Below are 21,428 nucleotides of genomic sequence, written 5' to 3'. Positions count from 1 at the left end.
ATAGTGTATTTTATATAGTTATAAAAAAGAAACTTATTTATTGAAAATTACATTAAATATTTTCTAACATACTTGCATGCAGATGTGCTAGAGTTTATCTTGGAATAAGAAAAGATTATTGGTGGCAGCAACTGCTACCACATTTTCAGATGGATGCCATGCAGTATGTAATATTTTTTTGTTGAAATCCAAACAATCAACACTAATCTCATCCTTTTTACGTTTTCCACCAGTGCAAACCTATTGCATGATAAAGCTAATTAGTTTACATACAGTTTTTACTTGACAATACAAACTTTTAAAAGCATTTACCAACCTTACGAGGCTTTAGAAGAGTTTTTGGTTTGGCAATGTCACGTGCTGCTTCCAAAGTTAAATCACGTTTGGTATTACGATCAAATACTCTAAAGAAATTATTATATGAGCCTGTCATAATGGCACAATCATTACCACTCCAACAGCACTCAAATTTGTCGAAGATGCAATCATTTTCATAAAGAGAACATAATTTTGATCTTAAATATTCATGTACCTAAAATTACCCATATGAACATTATAAAATGCATAAATGATTACATTCTCACAAAAGAATATATTCAAAAAAGGAAACTATACCTTCAAAATGTTTTATACTTACAGGATAGCATTCAATGGGTTTTGTTTCCATTTGAAGATCCCAGACTTTAACGCTGAGGTAGTCCCTACTAATCATGTATCTTCCAGAGTTACTCAGCTTAACATCACTTATACTTGAGATTATTTCTGAGAAAAAACTCTTATTGGTCGGATCTTCTGGTTCTTCAAAAAGTTTACTATGATGATCACAAAGAGCAGCAGATCTCATATCGCAAAGTCTGATAGTACCTTTGCTACTACTATAGACCAAGACATTACACTCTACAGGATGAAATTCTGCAGCTGTTATGACTTCTGTCAACTCTTCCATGTTAGTAGGCTTTATGTCTACAATATCTGTATATCATCATTAAGGAAAACTAGATTTTCAACTACACATATTATATATGTAATTTTGTATGAATTAAGTGTAAAAAAAACATAAAATAATTGATTAAAAAAGGATACTAAAACTTTGATCGGTAATTTCAAGATGCCATAAATTAATTCTAAGATCATCCGCACTGAGGTACGTTTCTTGATCACTGTTGACACTTATACTGTTTATATGGTAAGTGTGCGCATTGGCAAATATTCTCCTCGGAGATGCCTCTACCATTAATTCCATTGGTTTTATAGTTGGCACCTAAATAATACAAATATGCAATACTCGCTTATAATTTTTAATAGAAGAACACTTTCTATCACATTGATTAAACTTACCCTCAAGGCAGTTATACAAGCAGGGTCCCGAATCGCACCATTTTCTTCTTTCGTATTATATCCTTCCACTCTTTTATCCCTTTCACTAACTTTCCACAATTTTATTGTCTTATCATTTGTGGAAAGTAAAAAATGTGCGGGATTTTTTCTTTTTAACCACCTAATTTTATTTATTTTTTCTTCTATTTCTAATGATTTCAGGTAATCAAATTCGGGCTCGTGGCTTTGGAAAGTGCTGTATACATTATATTCACCTCTCCGTGGTATACTATTTTTACTCTGCGGAAAGAGATATCTTTTTAAATATTCTATAATCAAAGCAAAGTAATGGCACATCAGTAACATAAATTTGCACTAAAAATTAACAGTCACAATGTCTTTCTTAAATGATTAATCACCTAACTGAATAAACTACCTTCAATACAACCACTTTACCAATAGTCTCCTTTAAGCGAACACGGTGTTACCTTTAATAGAGTCAGTGAAAAGCTATTATGGCTCAATAAAAGATCACCTATATAAGATTGTCCGAAGTTACATAAGTTCTACCTCAAACCATTACTAGTTATACTGATTTCTTGGTAATGACTGTATTGTCTGCAAACGTAGTAACAGTTTGCAAATATGAGTTATTAGTATTCTAAATACTAGATGTATACAAAAATCTCACTCGAGTGAGAATGACATTACTATATCACAAACAACGCATATAATTTCTTATTAATCTATATACTTTCTCATTCAACAGAACAAGTACGGGATAAGTCTGGTTAATAATGGTTTATAATCCTATTATATTCCTTAATACTTACAATAGGATCCCTTTGAAAAATAACAACTCGTCCACCCTTGTCCCCAGTTGCGAGAAGGTCACCATCATGATTAAACTCAACACATGATATTATATCAGCTGAAATACAGATGAGAAATAAGTACATATTTAAAAGAAAAAAACTATTAAATAACTTATAATTTTGAACCTTTTTTTTTATATAAAAGTATAACAATAGTATATTGTTCCTCTAATGGAAAGTAATTAAAGTAATACTTGCCTTCGGTAACGTCGTCTTCCAAAGTCCCTTTCACTTGTGAGAAACACCACTGAATGTCACCATTGCCTGTAACATATGAATTTTGTCTAATACTCTGAACGACAATAATCTCTCCTCAATAATTCCTCTTGTATACTAATCATCCTATTATTAAGTGATAAATGCACATTTACGTATATAAATAGAATGTCTTATCTTAAAGAAGCAATAATATATACACATAAATAAATAAATAATAATAATAACAATAATAATAAAAATCTTAATCTAATAATTTCATATATATCTTCATACGTTGTCGCATGATTGAGAGTTAAACTCCATGAAGAATTGTAAGCTAACGAGGAGGTTAGAAACACTGAAAACAATTGCAACGAGAATGGGAACGCAAGCGAATGGAACACAACGGGGTGCCGGTAAAAAAGAAAAAAAAGGATGCTTCAGAAAGCTCCGCGACATGGCTGAGTTATTTGATCGCTATGAAAGAACGCGGAAGACGTTACGATAACACAATTGGAGTAGAGTAGAGTAGAGTAGAGAAGAGAAGAGATAGAAAAGTGATAGTGTAGTATATAAGTAGGGTATATAAGAAGACGATGCAAAATAGCGTAAGAGAGATAGAAAGCGAGATAGGAAGGAGTAAGAGTAAAAGAGTAAGAGAGAGAAAGAGAGAAAAGTGTAAAGTCACGCGTGAGTTAAACGATAAGCCGAAGAACACAAAGTAAAGGTGGTAAATAGCGATCCCTACTTGAAGTTTCAGCGTAATCCATCGTGCTTCTAAGCCGCTACCGGCTTCGCCGTCGCCACCGTTGCCACCGTCGCCGTCACCGTTGCCGTTGCCGTCGCCACCGGCGACAAGCGCATCTGGTCTCACGCGACTCGCCAAAAAACCCGAAGAAGAATCACGAACGCGGCGTGCGGTGGCCGCGTATAAGAGATAATATTATTCCAGAGGGATATATGCGAAATATTCGTAGGAAAGGTTAAGAAAAAAGAGAAAGAATGGCGGAAGGTAAGCCCCGTTGCACTCAGCGCTGCAGATATACCCGTGAACCCGCGAGATAACTAGGTCAAGGTTCACCCTGCCGCGGTGTACGGTGCGGCACAACCGAACGGCCACAGCCGGAAGGAACGAACGTAGAGGAACGAACGTAGGGAACGTACAAAACACCACGAATAAAAACGCCAAAGAGATGCAGAAGAATCACGCTGTCTCGATCGTTCTCCTCTCCCTGTCTTTCTTTCTTTATTTCTTTCTCACTCACTCTCACTCTACTCTTTCTCTCTCACACACACACACACACACTCTCTTTCTTTCTCTTTTTCTCTATCGCTTTTTTAAATTCCTTTTCTCTTTCCTTGCTTCGTAAAACACGCGTATAGATAGAGAGCCACGCGTACTAGAGACGTATATATGTATATACGTATATTATGTGCATATATACACACATTAGAATAGTAGTAGTACTCGCGGTAGTGAACAACCTGTGTGTGTCTCTCTCTCTCTCTCTCTCTTTCTCTTTTTTTTTCAAGAGAGATACATATAATACATATGAGTATAACGCAAGGCAGGTATAAGAGAAGACCCGAAGGAGAGAGAGACTCTTCTGCGTGTGCCGTCTACTTACCGGCCATCTCGCATACACACACGCGCGGCGAGATGCAACGCGCGTTTAAGAACTTTTTAAGTAACGGCCAATAAGAGAAATAACTGACTGAGAAAGATGGCACGTTTTTATCGTATCGCATGTACAAAGCTTGATAAAGGATTGACTATAGTGTTAGCGGTTATACGAACACGCTAAGAGAACACACGAGACGAAACACAGTAACACAGCATAGTACGACACGACAGATACTCTCTCTTAACTCGTATATATCTTCTTCTTACGCGCAAAGTCACACGAACTCGCGCGCGCACACCCCTGCCACCGCCACTATTATCACTACTACCGGACTATCTCCGTTGTCGTCGTCGTCGTCGTTGTCGTCGTCGTCTTCGTTTTCGTTTTTGTCTTCGTCGTCGTTATTGCAGTTGGTTTAACAAAAATATGAAAGAATTATGTGTGTTTATGATACGCCGAGGGCTTTGTGTTAAATTTTTGTTCACACTGAAGTGAAGACACGCGCCACCACCAGACAACACTCTTCCTCCTAATACAGGTTCTTTTTACATTTCGGGCCTCGCCTACGTCACATATTCAACGCGGTTCTTCCCATGCCGCTCGTTATGCACCATACAAAAAATAGGCAAAATAGCCCTATCGTACGATTCGAAAATTTGATTTCAATGGCGGAGGTATTCAGGAACGCATAACCGCGCTACACGACTCCTTGCCGTGACGTCACAAACACACCATGCAACCAAGTTTAGTTGCTTTCACGAGATCCGCCATGTTAGTGCGTACAAGAAACGACGCTGCCTCGCGCCCCCGACTCCAACCGAAGATCACCGACCTCTGACGAACTTTCCGGCATCGTTTACGCGCCACTTTCGAATGTTCTTTTTACCAACAAGCTTAACTCGTGTTTTCCCTCGCTTGAATACATTCGCGCGTGATTTTCTAATTTCTAATGAATCTTTATTATCGAGATGTCTTCTTTTATTATTATTTGAAAATGAAAAACAACGCATGTTAAATTATTTTATGATATCGATTGAAACGAATCTGAAATGAAAGGAGTAGACAATATCGGTTTATAAAACACGAATTCATGTCCTAGTAAGTAGGATATTAACGCATTTCAATTCTATGTGGGTACACTTGGAATACACAAAACGTGCTTTGCCTAATCGAGATAACCAAATGAATACGATTCTAAGAACTCGGCAGAGAATGAGGCGATATATTTTAAACCGACACTAAAATAAAATATTCGTTACGCGTATGTACTAATCTTATCTATTTTTATTTAGGTTATTACAAAATTAGAAGATCGATTTGGGAAATAATACGAACGAAGAAGAAAATTATTAAATGTCTTTGATGTCTTGTCAATTATTTTACGATGTAATATACAGCATGACGACGAAAAAAAGAGAATAATATGTATCATTCTACCGTCAAAAGATAGCTTTCATAATCGAGCTTATTGTTAGTTATTAAAAGTAGTATATAATACGTCTTGTATGCATACTACGATGCTGTACTGTTGTGTATATCTTCTCCGAAAAGAATTTTTACATTACTATGATAATATGACGTCTTCACGCAACTCTAACAATGGCCGTTATCAGATGCATCGAAAATAAAACCTTCCGCGTCTTTTCGCTTGAAATACCTACCATTTAATCGTTTATCTTCCATTCTTTTCGAATATCGTATTACTTGAATGCGTAAGTAAGCATATAAGTATACTAGCAAACAAGCTTGTGCGAATAAGCTTAAATGTATTACAGGCTAACAAATTCATACTGGGCATTAACTGCCATTAAAGCGTTTCTACTCTTTCACTTTCTTCTTTCGTTGCGAACACGTTTCGCGACATTATTATCTGAAGATTTATACTAACGAAAAGTAAATCTTCCATCGGTATAGCGCTTCAACGATTCTGCTTTCCGACAACGTAATAAAAGAAAGAAGCGAGCTAGTTAAAATTAAACCAAAGATAAAATTCAAATTTAACGAAAAAGAAATGAACATTATTTATTTTATCCCCTTTTTGACTTATTTTCAAATTCACACATTACCTAAGAGTTCCGTTAGTTTCTCATGCAGCTCTTCCATAGAAGAAAATAATGGTTTGTTCCTCATCAGTTTAGATAAATTTTTGGGAGCACGTATTTCCGAATACGTCGGTCGATCCATTTTTATTCGACAAAATTTTTACGTTATGACATATTTATCTTACAATCAAGTATAGAATATGCACTACATTTAATTTCTCCCGATCGTACGTACCGTAAAATTTAACTAGAATCGAATTTAATATTTGTCTAAAGATTTTCTACGAGCTAACCGTACCGACAGATCGAAACACTTTCATCGTTTAAACTGCGTCAAATATTATTCGACTCGATTTATGCTAATCCTTAACTCGGAGTCATTCATCGAGACCTCGCGACATTGTCGATCTTCAACAAAAGATTTCTCAGCTGTGCTATTAAATTGCGTCTTGTGAACAATATGAACCAAAAAAGAAAGAAAAAATTTACGATCTCTCTCACACTATCTCGTTTTATATCGTTGACAATTTTTTACTCAAATAAATCTCTCAATTGACACTCTTGATAATTTTTGTTGAAATAAATAATATCACAGATTAATGTTCTTATATATATAAATACATACGATACAAATTATGAAGAAACACGAGTAAAATGGCCGAAAGAATAGCACGATGTGCACGAGACTGTCTCGAACTGGTACGTAAACGTTGGCTCTCAAGGAAGGTACTGATTGTCTTATGTATTAGAGACAATTCGTTAATTGATTTGTCCTAACAAACACGCGCACCCAATACTGCATTTACTTTCGCATCTCTTCGTTATAAATCGAAACAAAAATTATGAATACGATCAAATAAACATTCGAACATTATCCCAACACTACAACACTACCCTATTATCACTACTAATTCATTTTTCTCTTTGATGGTTGAGATTCCTTTGAATATCTGTTAAGATTTTATATAAATAATGTGCGCGTACGCGTGCGTCATGTTATCAATGTCAAGATGATATAACGACTGTTTAAAAATTGTATGCTTTATCTCTTTCTTTCTCATTCTCTTTCTTTCTCCCTACGTTTTCTTTAAAAACGATTAGGACACGAAAAGATTAAATGTAAGTACAATTGAAATATTACTTTCTTGTGTGTGTGTGACGCGTATGCTATAAATTCAATTCATTTGAATCTGCTGATATCATTATAATTCGAAATAACACTCTTTCCACTGTAACCACACATATCTCTCTTTCTCTTTCTTATTACTTCCATCTCTTTATCGTAATAAATCATTTCCAAGGATCTACACGCGAATCTACAACTTACACAATATATATATGTATTTAATAGTTATAAACAATAATCTATAAATAATCAAATGAAATTCATCGATCTCTTTAACGTAACAATTAATTCGAAAATTTCTATACGAAATTAGATAACGAAACATAACAATTACGATCACGACGATCTGCGGATTTGATGGGTGATCCTTTAGAAACGAAAACGTAGTTACATACCTAATAATTGGCCACAACTTTTATATGAACAGCAGTCTGATAAATCATCATCGGATTCCGTTTCGCTCGTGTCTGTTTTATTGTTACAATTTAAGTCGCTACGTAAAACGTTTCTTCTACGAACTTGCGAATAATACATATTCTTTTTCTAAAACGAATCAAAATGAATTCTATTCACGACGGAGAACACTTCTCACTAGAGAATTCGTAAGAGAGAAGAACACATAATACGTGTTCGTGTGTTACGTTGTTTTCCTTGTGTGACATTGTTAAAGAAAAATTTCCGTCTTCCTCCCTCACTCTTCCCACCCTTTCCCTTTCCCTTTACTCTCCCTCTCTCTCTCTCTCTCTCTCTCTCTCTCTCTCTCTCTATATATATATATATATATATACATTTATCTATCTTTATTTTTCTCATTTGGAACAGAAAGCCTAATATAAACATTTCAATTCTGCTCGACACTATTTTCTTTAGTGTACGTATAGGGAAACCGTACCTAATATAGAACAGTATCTAATATAGAACCCTGCTATACCTTTAGCAAGTAAACAATGTAAACTATCGACAATCATACGAAAAATTTCTTTTCTTTTTTTATTTGTTTCCACAGAAAACATTCAACATGTTTTACTATAACTTCAAGACATGAATTAAATTTTTACAAAGTAAATTATTAATAATAGGAAAATCTATTACATCGGTCACGTTTTAACTTAAATATCATTGAAAATAAAAATATCTTTACGTTTGTTAAGTATTTAAACAAAAAAATATCATAATATATGCATATATATATATTGTCACGAAGTTTAACGCATAAATTTCTATTTAAAACGAATAATATATTGCAAGCTTTTTGGTGATATATTTTCCCTGTCTTACTAAATCTTTGTATTACAGTACGCGTTGTTACTCGTGTTACCGAGAAATATGTTGGAAAACGAGAATGCGTTAGTTGAAATATCTACGAGACGTTGTCTGATCGTAAAGGTTTATACTTACTTTGCTCGATCTTCAATTTATTGGCATTATTTTTTCTTTTCTATGTTATTTCAACTAACTTTACTAGCTAAACGAAAATAAAAAGAAACGAAAAAAACGATTAACTCACCAGCTCTTTTGTTGACGGCGGTGTTGATCATAGAACCAAGTTTCGTGAGGCTTGACTGCCTCATGATATTGGATGGACTTCTCTTCATCCGTTTGAACGGTTGGCCCGAAATTGAGGCGTCGATTCTGGCCCGTGTCAGAATAGCACGAATTTCGGAATAACAGTTTCTGTTTGGATTTGAATTGGGGGGCCGCTGGGGCGGTGCCCCCCATAGACCCACGACCCCTGCGTGACGCGTGGTGACACTTTTTACTCGTCGTTGTATTTCTCTTCTTCTTCTTCTTCTTCTTCTTTCCCTTCGTCCTAATCACCCTTCGAATCTTCTTCTCTTTCGAGACCACCTGCCACCTTTTCCTCCAACTCCAGAAGTGACAAATTTCCTTCAACAAATTCTCGATCGTGCTCCAGGATCTTCTTCACCTGTTGAAATTCGGATAAGGCTGATAAATTAGTTCACTTTATTTCTGGCTACGTTAAACTTAGTTTTACAGTTAATCGAAATGTTGAATCATATATTTTAACTGATGTTTAATAAAAAAAAGTAATATAATATAAATTGTATATTATATTTTTTGTTTAGATGTATATTTGGATATTTGAATTAGAATTATTTACAAAAATTAAGTTCATTTGCTCTTTTATTTAATCTAACAAAATATATTTTAATATATATCATTTCAAATCACTTTTTATAATCATACATATTATCACAAATGGTATATAAGAATACGAGGTAATAGGTTTCTAAATCTAAAATTTCAATATTTTCAATGTCTGTTGATGGAAGAAAAGATTGATCGTGGTACGTGAACGGAATATATTTTCGAATCGTCTTGATTAAGATTAGTAAATGAGTAAAGTTAATATAGAAGAGGTAATAATCAAAGAGAATTGTATAATAACATTTTCTAATGTAAAGATTGCGGAATTATTAATTCCGAAATCATTTGAATTTCTTATACGTGTGAAAATGGGAAAATTTCATTTAAATTTCATAAAGAATTTTCCATTTTATTATACGAAGGGGTATTACGGTAGGTACGATTTGCGATACGTGTGCAAGAAGACTATTGCAAGAGAAAACTACTCGAGAGAAGCTTGCGTTGCGGTACTCGAAAACCAAGACAACAGCATTTGCACTAGCAGTAGCAGTAGTAGTAGCAGTAACAGAAGCAGAAGCAGAAGTAGAAGCAGAAGCATAAGCTAAAGCAGCAAGAGCAAAGTACAGATCGTCGAGAAGCACTGACTCATTGTAGAAATCGATGAAAACCACTCGAGGAAGTTCGAAGTACTCGCGTTCCTTCTCCATATGCTTGCCTTCTCTCTAGTTCTACGATACTTCTTCAGGACACGTCGCGTGACCAAGGAGCATCTACCACCTACTATGCAACCGTCGACTACGATTTCCTTTGTCGCCATTTTCGAACGACGATGACCCGTTGAAAGGCTCGATTATACCCAAGGCAATAACGTACTGCTTGTGTGTGTGTGTGTGTGTGTTTTATACACTTTTACGATATTTTAGATTCGTTTTACTGCTCCTTCAAAAATCACTTCATCGAAAGAACGTAGTATATAATAGTATATAATAGTATATAATAGTACTAATTGTATATAAATTAAATAAATGCAAATAGTTGATATATTTCATAATTTATTTTATAATATATAAAAATATAATTGTAAAATATAAAATAAATCATAAAATCTCTATTATTTCAATTTAATTTAATATAATTTCATAATTACCGGCACGAGTGATATTCTATATGCCGCCATTTTGGAGAACACGTACCGCGACACAAACACACACTTGAATTTTTACAATTAAAAAAAATTAAATATTATTGTTAATAACGTATTACTCGACAAACCGATTTATTTTTTACAATCTTATACGTTTGCTATAATGAAAATTCTTCAATGATACATAAATTACGGATTTGTTTCATTATCGGAAAAATAATCAAACGAACGACGTTGTAAGGTAATGCCTTTTAGCGATATTAAATAAATACATCAATATTTTATGGAAATTTTTTAACTCCTATCGAAAGATAAAGTTCAAGTGATAGAAGATATTCTAAAAAAAGAATATCAAAGATTCGTGTGTATCAACGATAACAATAAACAAATAAAAAAAAAGCGAACGAGTGTATATTCGTTGTCGAGTATTTAACCGGATGCCGTCAACCTATTGTAATTAATGCGAATGCATATATAATATACGTAATCATTCCTACGACATTTATACGGTTATAAACGAAACATTACGCATATTCCATACGATACAAAGATCGTAACAACATTTTATCGATGTGCTTGTAAAATGTTCCATGTATATTCATAAGAAAATAAATTTTATTCGTATGTGATTGATTGTAAGACGAAGGTCACGTGTTATTTAATATTATTCTAACGAAGTAAGAAAAAATAATAGTAATAATAAAAAAAAAAAACAAAACAACTCTTAACTTGTTTACCTGTAACTTGAAATTACAAAATACCTATTCGTCATGTTTTAATAATAATTAAAAATATAAAATATAGAGAGCTATATAATTTATATATAAATTAATAGAGCTATAAATATAATAAACTATAATTTATATCATTAAAAGCCCTAATTTGTTTATCTTTTATTTTTCACTAGGCTCGGATACGCATTATAATATGCTAATCTCCGTAGGGATTGTAATATGCAATTTGTATGATTTATGTAAATATAATTCATGTATACTATGTTTACATCTAGATAAAAACAAAAAACAAAAAAAAAAAGAAAAGAAAAAATGTCCCCGAAAGAAAGTGCATTCGTGAAAATTTGTTTTTCTCTTTTCGGTTAGAGTAACGAATAGAAAAGTTCGTTGATAAAAAGAGAATAAAAAATAAGGTAGAATTATAAAAGAAAATTAAGGGGAGAAAAAAAGAAAAAGAAAAAGAACGCACGTATATAATTATATTTGGATAAAATTTACTTTCGCGAAATGTTGCGAGAGAATTGTGGACTAGGGAGAGGAAAGGGAGAGGGTGGTTTCAGTGAAAAAAAAAAAAAAAAAAAAAACAATGCTACATCGCACGATGATCCTGCGGAATGAAAATGTTTCGTGAAAATTGGGTTAAGCATACTTGCATATCTTACGGCGTAAAAAGAGAAAGAAGAAGAGGTAGAAAGAGAGAAAGAGAGAGAGAGAGAGAGAGAGATAGATAAATAGAGAAAAAAAGAGATGAAGAAGAAGAAGAAGTAGAAGAGCGTGGGTGCCCTTGATTGAGAAGAGAGAAAGATAGAACAACGAGATAAAAAGAGAAAGAATCAGAGATAGATGCGCAAGTAATCAAGAGACAAAGACAAAACTTGCCATTGATTAAATCAGTTTCGAATTACCTATGCTGTCCTCGGTTTCTAAAACAGCGAATAGCAAACGAGGTTACAACTACGTTTCATTTTTAACAAGATATCGTGTCTCACGCGAAACATTCGTTATACGATGACACCGTATTGAAAAATAATAATAATATGCATGATATAAAAGAGTATGATTAATTAAAATCACGATTAATTGTTAATAATTGTGATTATATCATTTAAACGATTTCTTTACTTATTCATCATGTATTTCAATTAATTCGTGATATTTTATCTGTTATATTAATGCAAAGTATCGTTTTGTTCGAATAAGAAGGTAATTTTGTTCCTTTAACGGTAATCTACGTATCGTAATTAGGATAAGATGAAACGTGAAATCTAATTAGCAACGTGGTAATTAATCTCGATCGGTTTCTACTATATCGATTTATTACTCTAACGCCCTCTCATCGTCGGATAATATCGTTCGGAATAATCTTCTCGAATATCTCGTCCAAGAATTTTGTGAATTACGATCTCGTGGGCAAAAATTAATTTATTATAAATATATGCGAAAAAAATTGTGAATCGTTCTAATTTGTTTTATTTCTATTTTACGTAATATCGTTGTGTAAGTTAAGATATTATAATATAAAAGATTGTTCTAATTATTGGCAGAAAGAGATTTATTATTTTTTAACTAGTTCGCGTGTTCATGCTTATATTTTTTTCTTTTTTATCTCTTATTTTATTCTCCCCAATTTTCCACTTTTATCTCGTTAATATGTAATTATACGAAATATCTGTATGTATATAATGTATAATATGTAAATATGATTTTTACAAAAAGATTACAGTTATAATTACTTAATCATGCTAAATAAATAATTGAATGAATTTTATTTAATCGTATTAATAATAAATAATTACTATTCTATTTATTTTATACGATACGCGCGAATGGTATACAAGTTTTAACGGTGAATCAACTCTAACTGCTATTCTCGAATTATTATAGATACGTGAAGAGGACGAATGCTAATGGCCGTCCAATGTATATGTATTTATGTCTTATTCATTTCTCTCTCTCTCTCTCTCTCTCTCTCTCTCTCTCTCTCTCTCTCTCTCTCCCTCTCTCTCTCTCTCTCTCTTTCAGAGTTTGAATTAATGGAAGCATAAGACCGTTGAAAAGAGCTTCTCAACGAGCCGTCTTTTATACCTACGTGTCTAAACGCAAGTTGTAAAGTTCTACAGTAAGATTCTCTATGAGTGGTCCTATCGTAGAAAAGCTCTTGGCCGCATCATTATGATAAGAATAAAAAATTGCATAAATTCAAAGTAGCACTTTTGAAGAAAATGTTATGGACTTTGACTTAAAAGATCGTAGAAAAGCTCTTGGCTACATAATTACGATTAAAAAAAAAAAGTATGAAAATAATAAAAAAAAAATGGCACAAATTCGAAGTAGCATTTTTAAAGGGAACGTTATTAGTTTGACTTAAAAGATCTCTCTCTTTCAAAAAAAAAAGAAAAAGTTCTTGGTCACGTCATTAAAATAGGAAAAGATAAAAAAGAGAAAATAGCATAAATTTGAAGTAACATTATTTTGAAGAAAAACGTTTACGAGTTTGACATAAAAGGATGAACAATAATGATACCAAAGATTAAATATGAAGGATTTAGTTTAATCTAGTATTGATTGAGTTCGTTAATATTAGCCAGTTCGATCTGGATAATATCATCTTGATGTTGTTTGTACAATACGTAAGACAAGATTTCCTTTTAAGATTTTCCACGATCAAACATTATTGTCTAGTAAACGTAAAATAAAAGTAATTAAACACAGATATATAATTTCTTCATTCCAAATTCATTGTGATGATGATGATGATGATGATGATCATCATCATTGCGAATCCATATCGTAGTGGTAACACACACACACACATACACACACGTTGCAATTTTCTTCTAGTACGTGAGAATGGAAGGCAAGGACGAATCTGTAACGCTAATCGTTACCTCTAGTTAATTTAAGTGTCTCAAGGTCAACGCTCTAATACGTTCTAATAAGTATATCGTTCGCAAGTAATCGCAATCAAGTGGTTCCACGTGTCGTTACTTCTCCTAATATCCTCCAATTATTTTTGGCTTTTCGAAAAAAAGAAGAAAAAAAAGAAAAAAGGGATTTAAAATAAAAATAAAAATGATATTTATTTTTAAAGATGTGAGACATCTACCCGGATGAAAAAGTGAAAGATATATTTCCCTTTTCTCAGCATATTTTTCTCGTAAAACATTGCTGATGCTACGACGACGACGACGAGGTTCAATTAACGATTCTCTCCACTTTAGTTAAGTTTTATTTAAAAAAAAACGTTCGCTTCTCCCAAGGTATAATGATCTCGAGTGACAGAAAAGTACACCAGACACGGACAGACACGGACAGATAGACAGAACAATCCCTTTTATCAATTTAATAAACTCAGCGAATTTCAATATGCAACAACCACGCGACAGGAGCCAGAATATTACATCGCACAAAAGTTAGCTACGATAACTCTCGTATCACTATACGCGATAGGTGCTGTCCCATGAGATTATTAAATTGCTGGATAACTATAGATTTGATCTATTTTTTTTTGTAATCCTGATCCTAAGTAAAATTGACTTTTGTTTGGCACGAATTTGGTAAATCCTTTCGGCGAGTTCTTCGTCTACATTTTTTTTTTTACGAATTCCTTATTCCCCCTCTCCCCCCCCCCTCCTCCTTCTTTCTCCTCCTTTTCTCTACTTTTTTTTTTCTTCTTCTTTTTTTTGTAAATACATACCAAACCACTTTAAACGTGTGCAGACACCAAGAAGAATATTCGCGAACTATGGATTCGATTTTTCTTTTCCAACCAACCCCCTTTCTTTCTCCTTTCTCTCTATCCGTTCGTCTGTCTGTCTGTCTGTCTGCTGTTTCTCTCTCTCTCTCTCTCTCTCCCTCTCTTTCTCTTATTCTCGTTGCTCTCAACTCGTCGGGGATGCTGGCAGGCGGATAGTAGTTTGTTAAAGCGTCGGGACACGCGAGGGGGATGGCTAGGTCTTTTTGGCATCTTGCCAAAGAATTTTCCGTCTGGTTCTAAAGCTCGAAATTCGTTCTCTCTTTCTTCTTTTCTTTCTTTCTTCCTTTCTTTCTTTTTTTTCTTGGTTTTTCGTGCGTGTAATACGAACGAATATATGTGTGTATATATATATGTATACAGGGCACACATCTAACGTTTAGTTCGACGCACAGAAAAGAATCGATGACTGTCCTTCTGACTTCGTCTAGAGACGTGGTAACGATTCATGCAATAAAAAAAGAAAAGAAGAGGGATCGATAAAAAGATGTAGAAAAAAAGGGTCCCCCCTTTTTGGGTTTTAACATTTCGAAAAATTCGAAGATTTTGTTGATTCGATAAAAATTTCAAACTTTTGTTGATTGTATTATCTTCTCCTCCCCTTGGCCCCTGGTCACCGTGTTGTAATTTCTTTTTCCGTTTGTTAATGGGTCCTAGAAATGTCGTCAATAAGTTCACTTTTACGATCACCGAGAGAGAGAGAGAGAGAATAAACACGATGTCATTTGTGTACGGTAAATTGCCTATCGACAGGTGCACTTCGATCTTTCGTTTCACGTTTATTCGAAAATATATACAGCGACTGTGTGTGTGTGTGTGTGTGTGTGTGGAAGGGAATATGATCTTACAATAAAGTCAGAATTTATAAAAAGTATTACAGTTTTATGCATTTAATCAAATTCAAATTTTATACAATCGCGAATAATTGTAATGTACGAAAATTTGATATGTTTATAAAAAGTATTCATTTAATATTTTATATTAATATTAATTATTTCATTTCTATTAACCTATATATTTGGTTATATATGTTTTATATTGTTGTTGTTGTTGTGTTATAATAAAACAATTTCTAAATAACTTATTTTGATCTAATTTATAAGCCTAATTGCATATTAAGAAAATTGTATTAACATAAGTTGGTAATTAATGTAGAAAATATATATTACCAAATTATGGAAACCGTATTGCGTTTAATTAATTTTGATGATTTTAAGAGTTCGGTAAGTTTTTGCATAACTTGGCAAAATTGAGCTTGTACGACATGGAATTTTATGTATTCATAGGAAAAATTGCGTGTAAAACAAATTTACATTTTTAACGTTTAAAATGAGAACAATGAGAATAAATTGGTGTTCAGAACTTTGAACAACAATATATCTGGAAGAGTAAAAACATTTAACATGCGATATTTTTTGTTCATTCCTATTTATAGATACATTTCATATATTTCATGTCGTGTCAAAGAAATTTATGAAAGAGTCTGACAAAGCAAACATGCATAAAAATAAGCTTAAAAATATCTCAATAATCGAGGAAAGAAACAAATAAAGTTTTAGAATTTTAACCCTCATATTACCCTTCAAACAAATAGGATAGAAATATGAAAAAATTGGACAGAACGATGTTTGAAAAAAACAAATTATTATAAGGATCAATTGTTTATGATTATTCCCCTTTGACTTGTTTTAAATATTCTTAAAAGTGAATTCGATTAACCACATTTTTTATCCGATTGTAATAAATAAAATCGAATTAATAAACTTGTCGAAAAAGAGAAAGGCCAATCAAAGATTAAAAAAAGGTTTACAATAGTAATAATAATAATAATAAATAAAGAAAATCCCTGGTCTAAAAGAACTTTGAAGCAGAAAAAATGCAGATCAATCGCATAGTCGGAACGTCTATTACGACGTTTATAACAATGATAAGAGTTCAGATTTGTACATCGAGTATTAATAATAAACGTATTTATAAGTCTTGTTACGAATGGTCGTTTATACAATTTGTAACGTGTCATCTTGGGATTACGTGCGACTCACTTTCAGTCTGCAAATGTAAGACGGTCAATTTCAATAGAGCTTATTATGTATGTATGACACTGGTAATAACTGGTTCCTTTTCAGAAAGAGGAGTGGTAGAAACGCGTATTCGAATAAGTATGTAAGTAATAATAATAATATATAATCGTACTCTTGAAAATTCTTCTTTATCGTAACACAAATCTTTGATTTCGATGAATTGTTCTTATTTGTTTTTTTGTTAAATATATATATATATATAGAAAGAGAACAAGGTACTTTCTCTTTGATATATCAAGAAGACTTTATCGACGTTGTTATACTATTGGCGCATGCTCGAAGTATGTTCCTCTCTGTTTAGAAAACTTACAGGAATATTGGTTTTCTCTAAACGTTCGCGAAAATTTCTATCATCTATGAGTTGGTTCTTTTTTTTTTTTTTTTCCTTTTGTTTTTATTTACTCAAGCGAATAAATATCTTTTTGATATTCCGTTCTTTTTATATATGTTCGCGAATACGTAATATAAATGCATATATATATATGTGTATATGTATAAAAAGAAAAAAAAATTCTAGCATACCGATAAAATAAATAAATAGTTTCTAAAAGCAGTAAGATCTATCTTTTGAAAATTCAAATATAAATAACCGTACTATCTTGATCCGTTTCCTTAGAATTACCTATTTTTAACGAACGAACCTTGATGTGCAAAATCAATATACTTGATAGATTCGTTCCTTACAACCTCGGCCTTCAAAGTCTTTCTATCGTTTCTCAATAAATCCTATATTATATACATTTTTTTAATATATTAAATATCATTTTATCTTGATTTGAAAAATTTTGTCCTAAATTATTATTACAAATTTTTATCATTATATTTAATTAGAATATTATTTATATATAAAATATGTGTCTTCTTTTTTCTACTCTGTCTTTTTTTTTGTTCGAAGAAACGTTTTATAATAAATGAATGTTCAGTTTTGTCATGCAGTATAAATTGATAGCATCATCTGTGTCCCGAAATTACTTCACATAGATAAAAATCTTTTTTCGGACGGTACCATCCTCACTTATCTATCTTTTTTTCTACTCTCAGTATGTTTTATTTTAAATCGGTAAAGAGGGAATTTCATATGGTTGTCCCCAAAAACATCCCTCGTACTAAAACAAAGTGTAATAAATCGTTTTTGGTCTAGGGACCGAATAAAACTACCAACGTTGTACCAATCTACCACCACGACCACCACCACCATCATTACATCCTCCCCCTGTCAATAATATTTTTTAGGTCGAGTTTGCACGGTTTTGAAAAAGCCGAAAAGAAAAAACTATGATTTCATGGTTAAATTTCAACGATATTACAACTTAACCGAATATACTTGAAATTTCAAAATTCTTTCACCTCTCTCTCTCGTTTCTTATTATTTAAATATTATTTCTCTCTATTTTTCCCCCCTGTTATTTTTTTTCTTTCGTCTTTTCTCAAACTCGTGTCTGGTTAGTCGTCTACTATCTTTCTATCTTTCACGATCAAGATTCGTCATTTTTTGAGAGTACAATGGCAAAATGGTAGGAGTAATAACGAGAGTGCAGATGGTGAAAAAAAAAAAAAAAAAAAAAAAAAAAAGGCAACCAAAGCTTCTGCATCGAAAAGCTTTTTTTTCGTCCTTTATCTTTTTCTATTCTTTCTCTTTTTTTTTTTTTTTTTTTTACAACCAACTAAAGAGATATTCGTCTTCGTTTCGTAATATTTATAATTATTAATAGTAAACCTTCTCAATTTTGTTATCTTCTTGATTTCGTTCTAAAAAAAAAAAAGAGCTCAAACTAAAATTAATTTTTTTCTTTACAAAGATCCTTTTATCTTTATCTTTATTTTTTATCTTCATCTTGATATTTCTCCCAATATAAACATAAGACAACAACTTACGTTAAATTATTTTGAAGACGTTGTTATCGATCCTCTTATCGAAAATTGAAACCTTAAGAAGAAGTTATTGCATCTTTTGATGATAGCAAAACGATCGGAAGAACGTGCTAAGTAGACTGGGGGGGCCAAAGAAGGATTAACGACCCAACTACCTCACTCGTTGACTGATAGGATAAATATTAGATTGAAGAAAAGGTTAACCTATGATCCAAAACGTGCGAATACACCCTTAGAAAAGATATCACCAATTTTAGGATAACAAAGTATATCAAATCGACGATGAACATTTTCTGAATTACTTATTATGATTAGAAAAATTAAAATCTGTTATAATCATAAATTATTATATCAAAAAGCTTTAAATCTAATGCTAATAAAAATATTATAGAATGATAAATTATCAATAAATATTATATCATAATGATTTATAATTTTCAAAAGAAAATATCTTTTTTACGATCAATAAAAAAAATATGCGAATAAAAAAAGGAAAAAAAAAGAAAATAAAGATTCTAATCTTTTTTAAACTTTAGATGATCTTGTCTACATATAGCAATGATGTAATCATACGAATTATATAATAAATAAATTAATTTTTTAACTTATTATAAAACTATTCATTTTTCTCTCATAATCATTAATTCATTTAAGAATTATATATATATATATATATATATATATATATATATACAAAAGAAATTCATTCAACAATACGAAATGGCATTGCAAAGTGCGTAGGTAAAACGAGAACGGATAAGATTCGCAAGGAATTTGACCTTCGCATGGACGAAGTTTTGTTGTGAAGGGTCTCGAGTAGTGTCTCGACGAGTGCAAAGGTTACTAACTAAAGAGACGCGATCTTTTCTCACGGGATTCGAGAGTCACATAACTCTAACCGCATGTATATATACATATATACTACACCTACATAGGTATCAATGTTACTAAAGTTTCATTTATTAAACTAGTAATGGGATTTGTCTTATTCTCTCATAATTCTCTCTCATCGTATTTTTTGTTTTATTCAAGATTTCAATCACCCCCAGAAGATTTCAATTTAAATTGAATCCCACTCAAAATGTTTTTCATGAATTTATGTGTTCTATCTAATTAACGTTAATATTTTTATACATATACTAATACACGTATAAACGTTTGAATGATTGAAATATTTCGTTTCTTTTGTATCAATGCATGCATATATATGTATATGTATATGTTATCGTCGAAGCCGAAAATCAGCCGAAATTCTAATTGTCTATTCTGTTTATTAAATGAAATAAATTCCTAAGTACAAGATAATTTATGGTAATAAATTAATGACATAGTTTTATTATACGCATTGACCTTACTTGGAATGTTTAATAACGTGCCAAGTGCAAACTTGGGGGGACCAAGAACAAGAGAAAAATCATTTATTAAAGATGCATACGTACATGTTTTATATCAACATTTATACAATAGAGTACTATAAAAAATATCAAAAATTATTTATATTATAACCGATAAGAAGAAAATAATTTTAAATATAAAAAGTAACAACGACGACGACGACGAGACTGTGTGGGTGGAAAAAGAGAAAGAAAGAAAAAAAAAATCAAATAAATCAAAGCTTTTCTATTAATTACGATTGAAACGTATTCGTCGAATAAAAGAGGCTTCTCCTTTAACGTAACAACTAAATTCCCTTTGAAATTCGTTCGAAAGGTCGTGGTTGTTTTTTGTTATTCGATCGATTTAAAACGTAAAACAACAAGAAATATCACGTAATATAAATAAAATACATGTATTGGGGGATCTGTTGGTACGAAAAGGGTATGATGAAAAAGTATTATAATAATAATACTGTTGTAATCTGTTATGAGAAGAAAAAACAATAATGAAGAGAGACAAAGTACTCCAAGCCGACAAAAAGGTGCGAGCGTCCTTCCACGATAGTGGGTCAACACTCAATGTTAAAAGAATCGCAAAAGCGTCTAACATTTAAGTAGGACATACTGGTGAATCCGTATAGAAGTGTGTTTTTGTAAGACTTCACTCGAGAGAGTGTTAACCTTTCTTTCCTCTCATGGTCGCTGAGTATATACTTCCTACAAAAATGCACTCTTTTTATTATTATTCTCTGTTAGTAGTATTATTATTATTATTATTATTACAATAAATTCATTTTAGAGTAATATTTATATCCTACCAAAATTATCTCACCTATTTTTTTTAATTATGATTTATTATCTGAATCTCTTATAATCCTTTGAATTATGTATATAATACGTGATTACAATTTATTTAATATAATATATTAGCATAATCTATTTTAACAGATTAAGTCTCTGTCACCTAATAATAATAATGTTTCATTTTACAAACTTTCACAGTTCTATAATCTGTAAATAACTGAATACATTAATTATTAGTAACCGATTAATAGATTTTAATTGAAATGTTTTCTTTTTATAGTTTTGACAAATTTTAACGACAAATATATTTTTATTTTTACTTTGTAATTTTTTGTACTACTACTAGTGTGTGTCTCTAATAACTGAATAAA

General features: G+C 32.0%; 1 protein-coding gene across 5 annotated transcripts in view; it reads right to left on the bottom strand.

The window, feature by feature from the left end:
* The window catches only part of LOC106784790 (protein phosphatase PP2A 55 kDa regulatory subunit), a 40,201-nt gene that overhangs the window by 4,342 nt on the left and 14,431 nt on the right, over positions 1-21,428 (bottom strand). Inside the window, exons 2-9 of one of the 5 annotated variants that reach the window (XM_014744674.1) lie at positions 8,691-9,110; positions 2,391-2,456; positions 2,151-2,248; positions 1,339-1,617; positions 1,084-1,261; positions 638-972; positions 317-532; positions 73-240 (exon numbers count right to left, since the gene is read on the bottom strand). In XM_014744674.1, the coding sequence (XP_014600160.1) occupies positions 88-240; positions 317-532; positions 638-972; positions 1,084-1,261; positions 1,339-1,617; positions 2,151-2,248; positions 2,391-2,456; positions 8,691-8,778 (1,413 nt within the window). In that variant the 5' untranslated portion in view covers positions 8,779-9,110 and the 3' untranslated portion in view covers positions 73-87. The other 4 variants (XM_014744673.1, XM_014744672.1, XM_014744675.1 and 1 more) reach the window with 4 other exon arrangements.

The sequence above is a fragment of the Polistes canadensis genome, unplaced genomic scaffold (assembly GCF_001313835.1).
Source record: "Polistes canadensis isolate GaletaPanama2010 unplaced genomic scaffold, ASM131383v1 scaffold_40, whole genome shotgun sequence".
NCBI classification, from domain to species: Eukaryota; Metazoa; Arthropoda; class Insecta; order Hymenoptera; family Vespidae; genus Polistes; species Polistes canadensis.
Note: the sequence above shows the minus strand (reverse complement) of the source record. Positions and strands in the feature narration are given on the sequence as shown.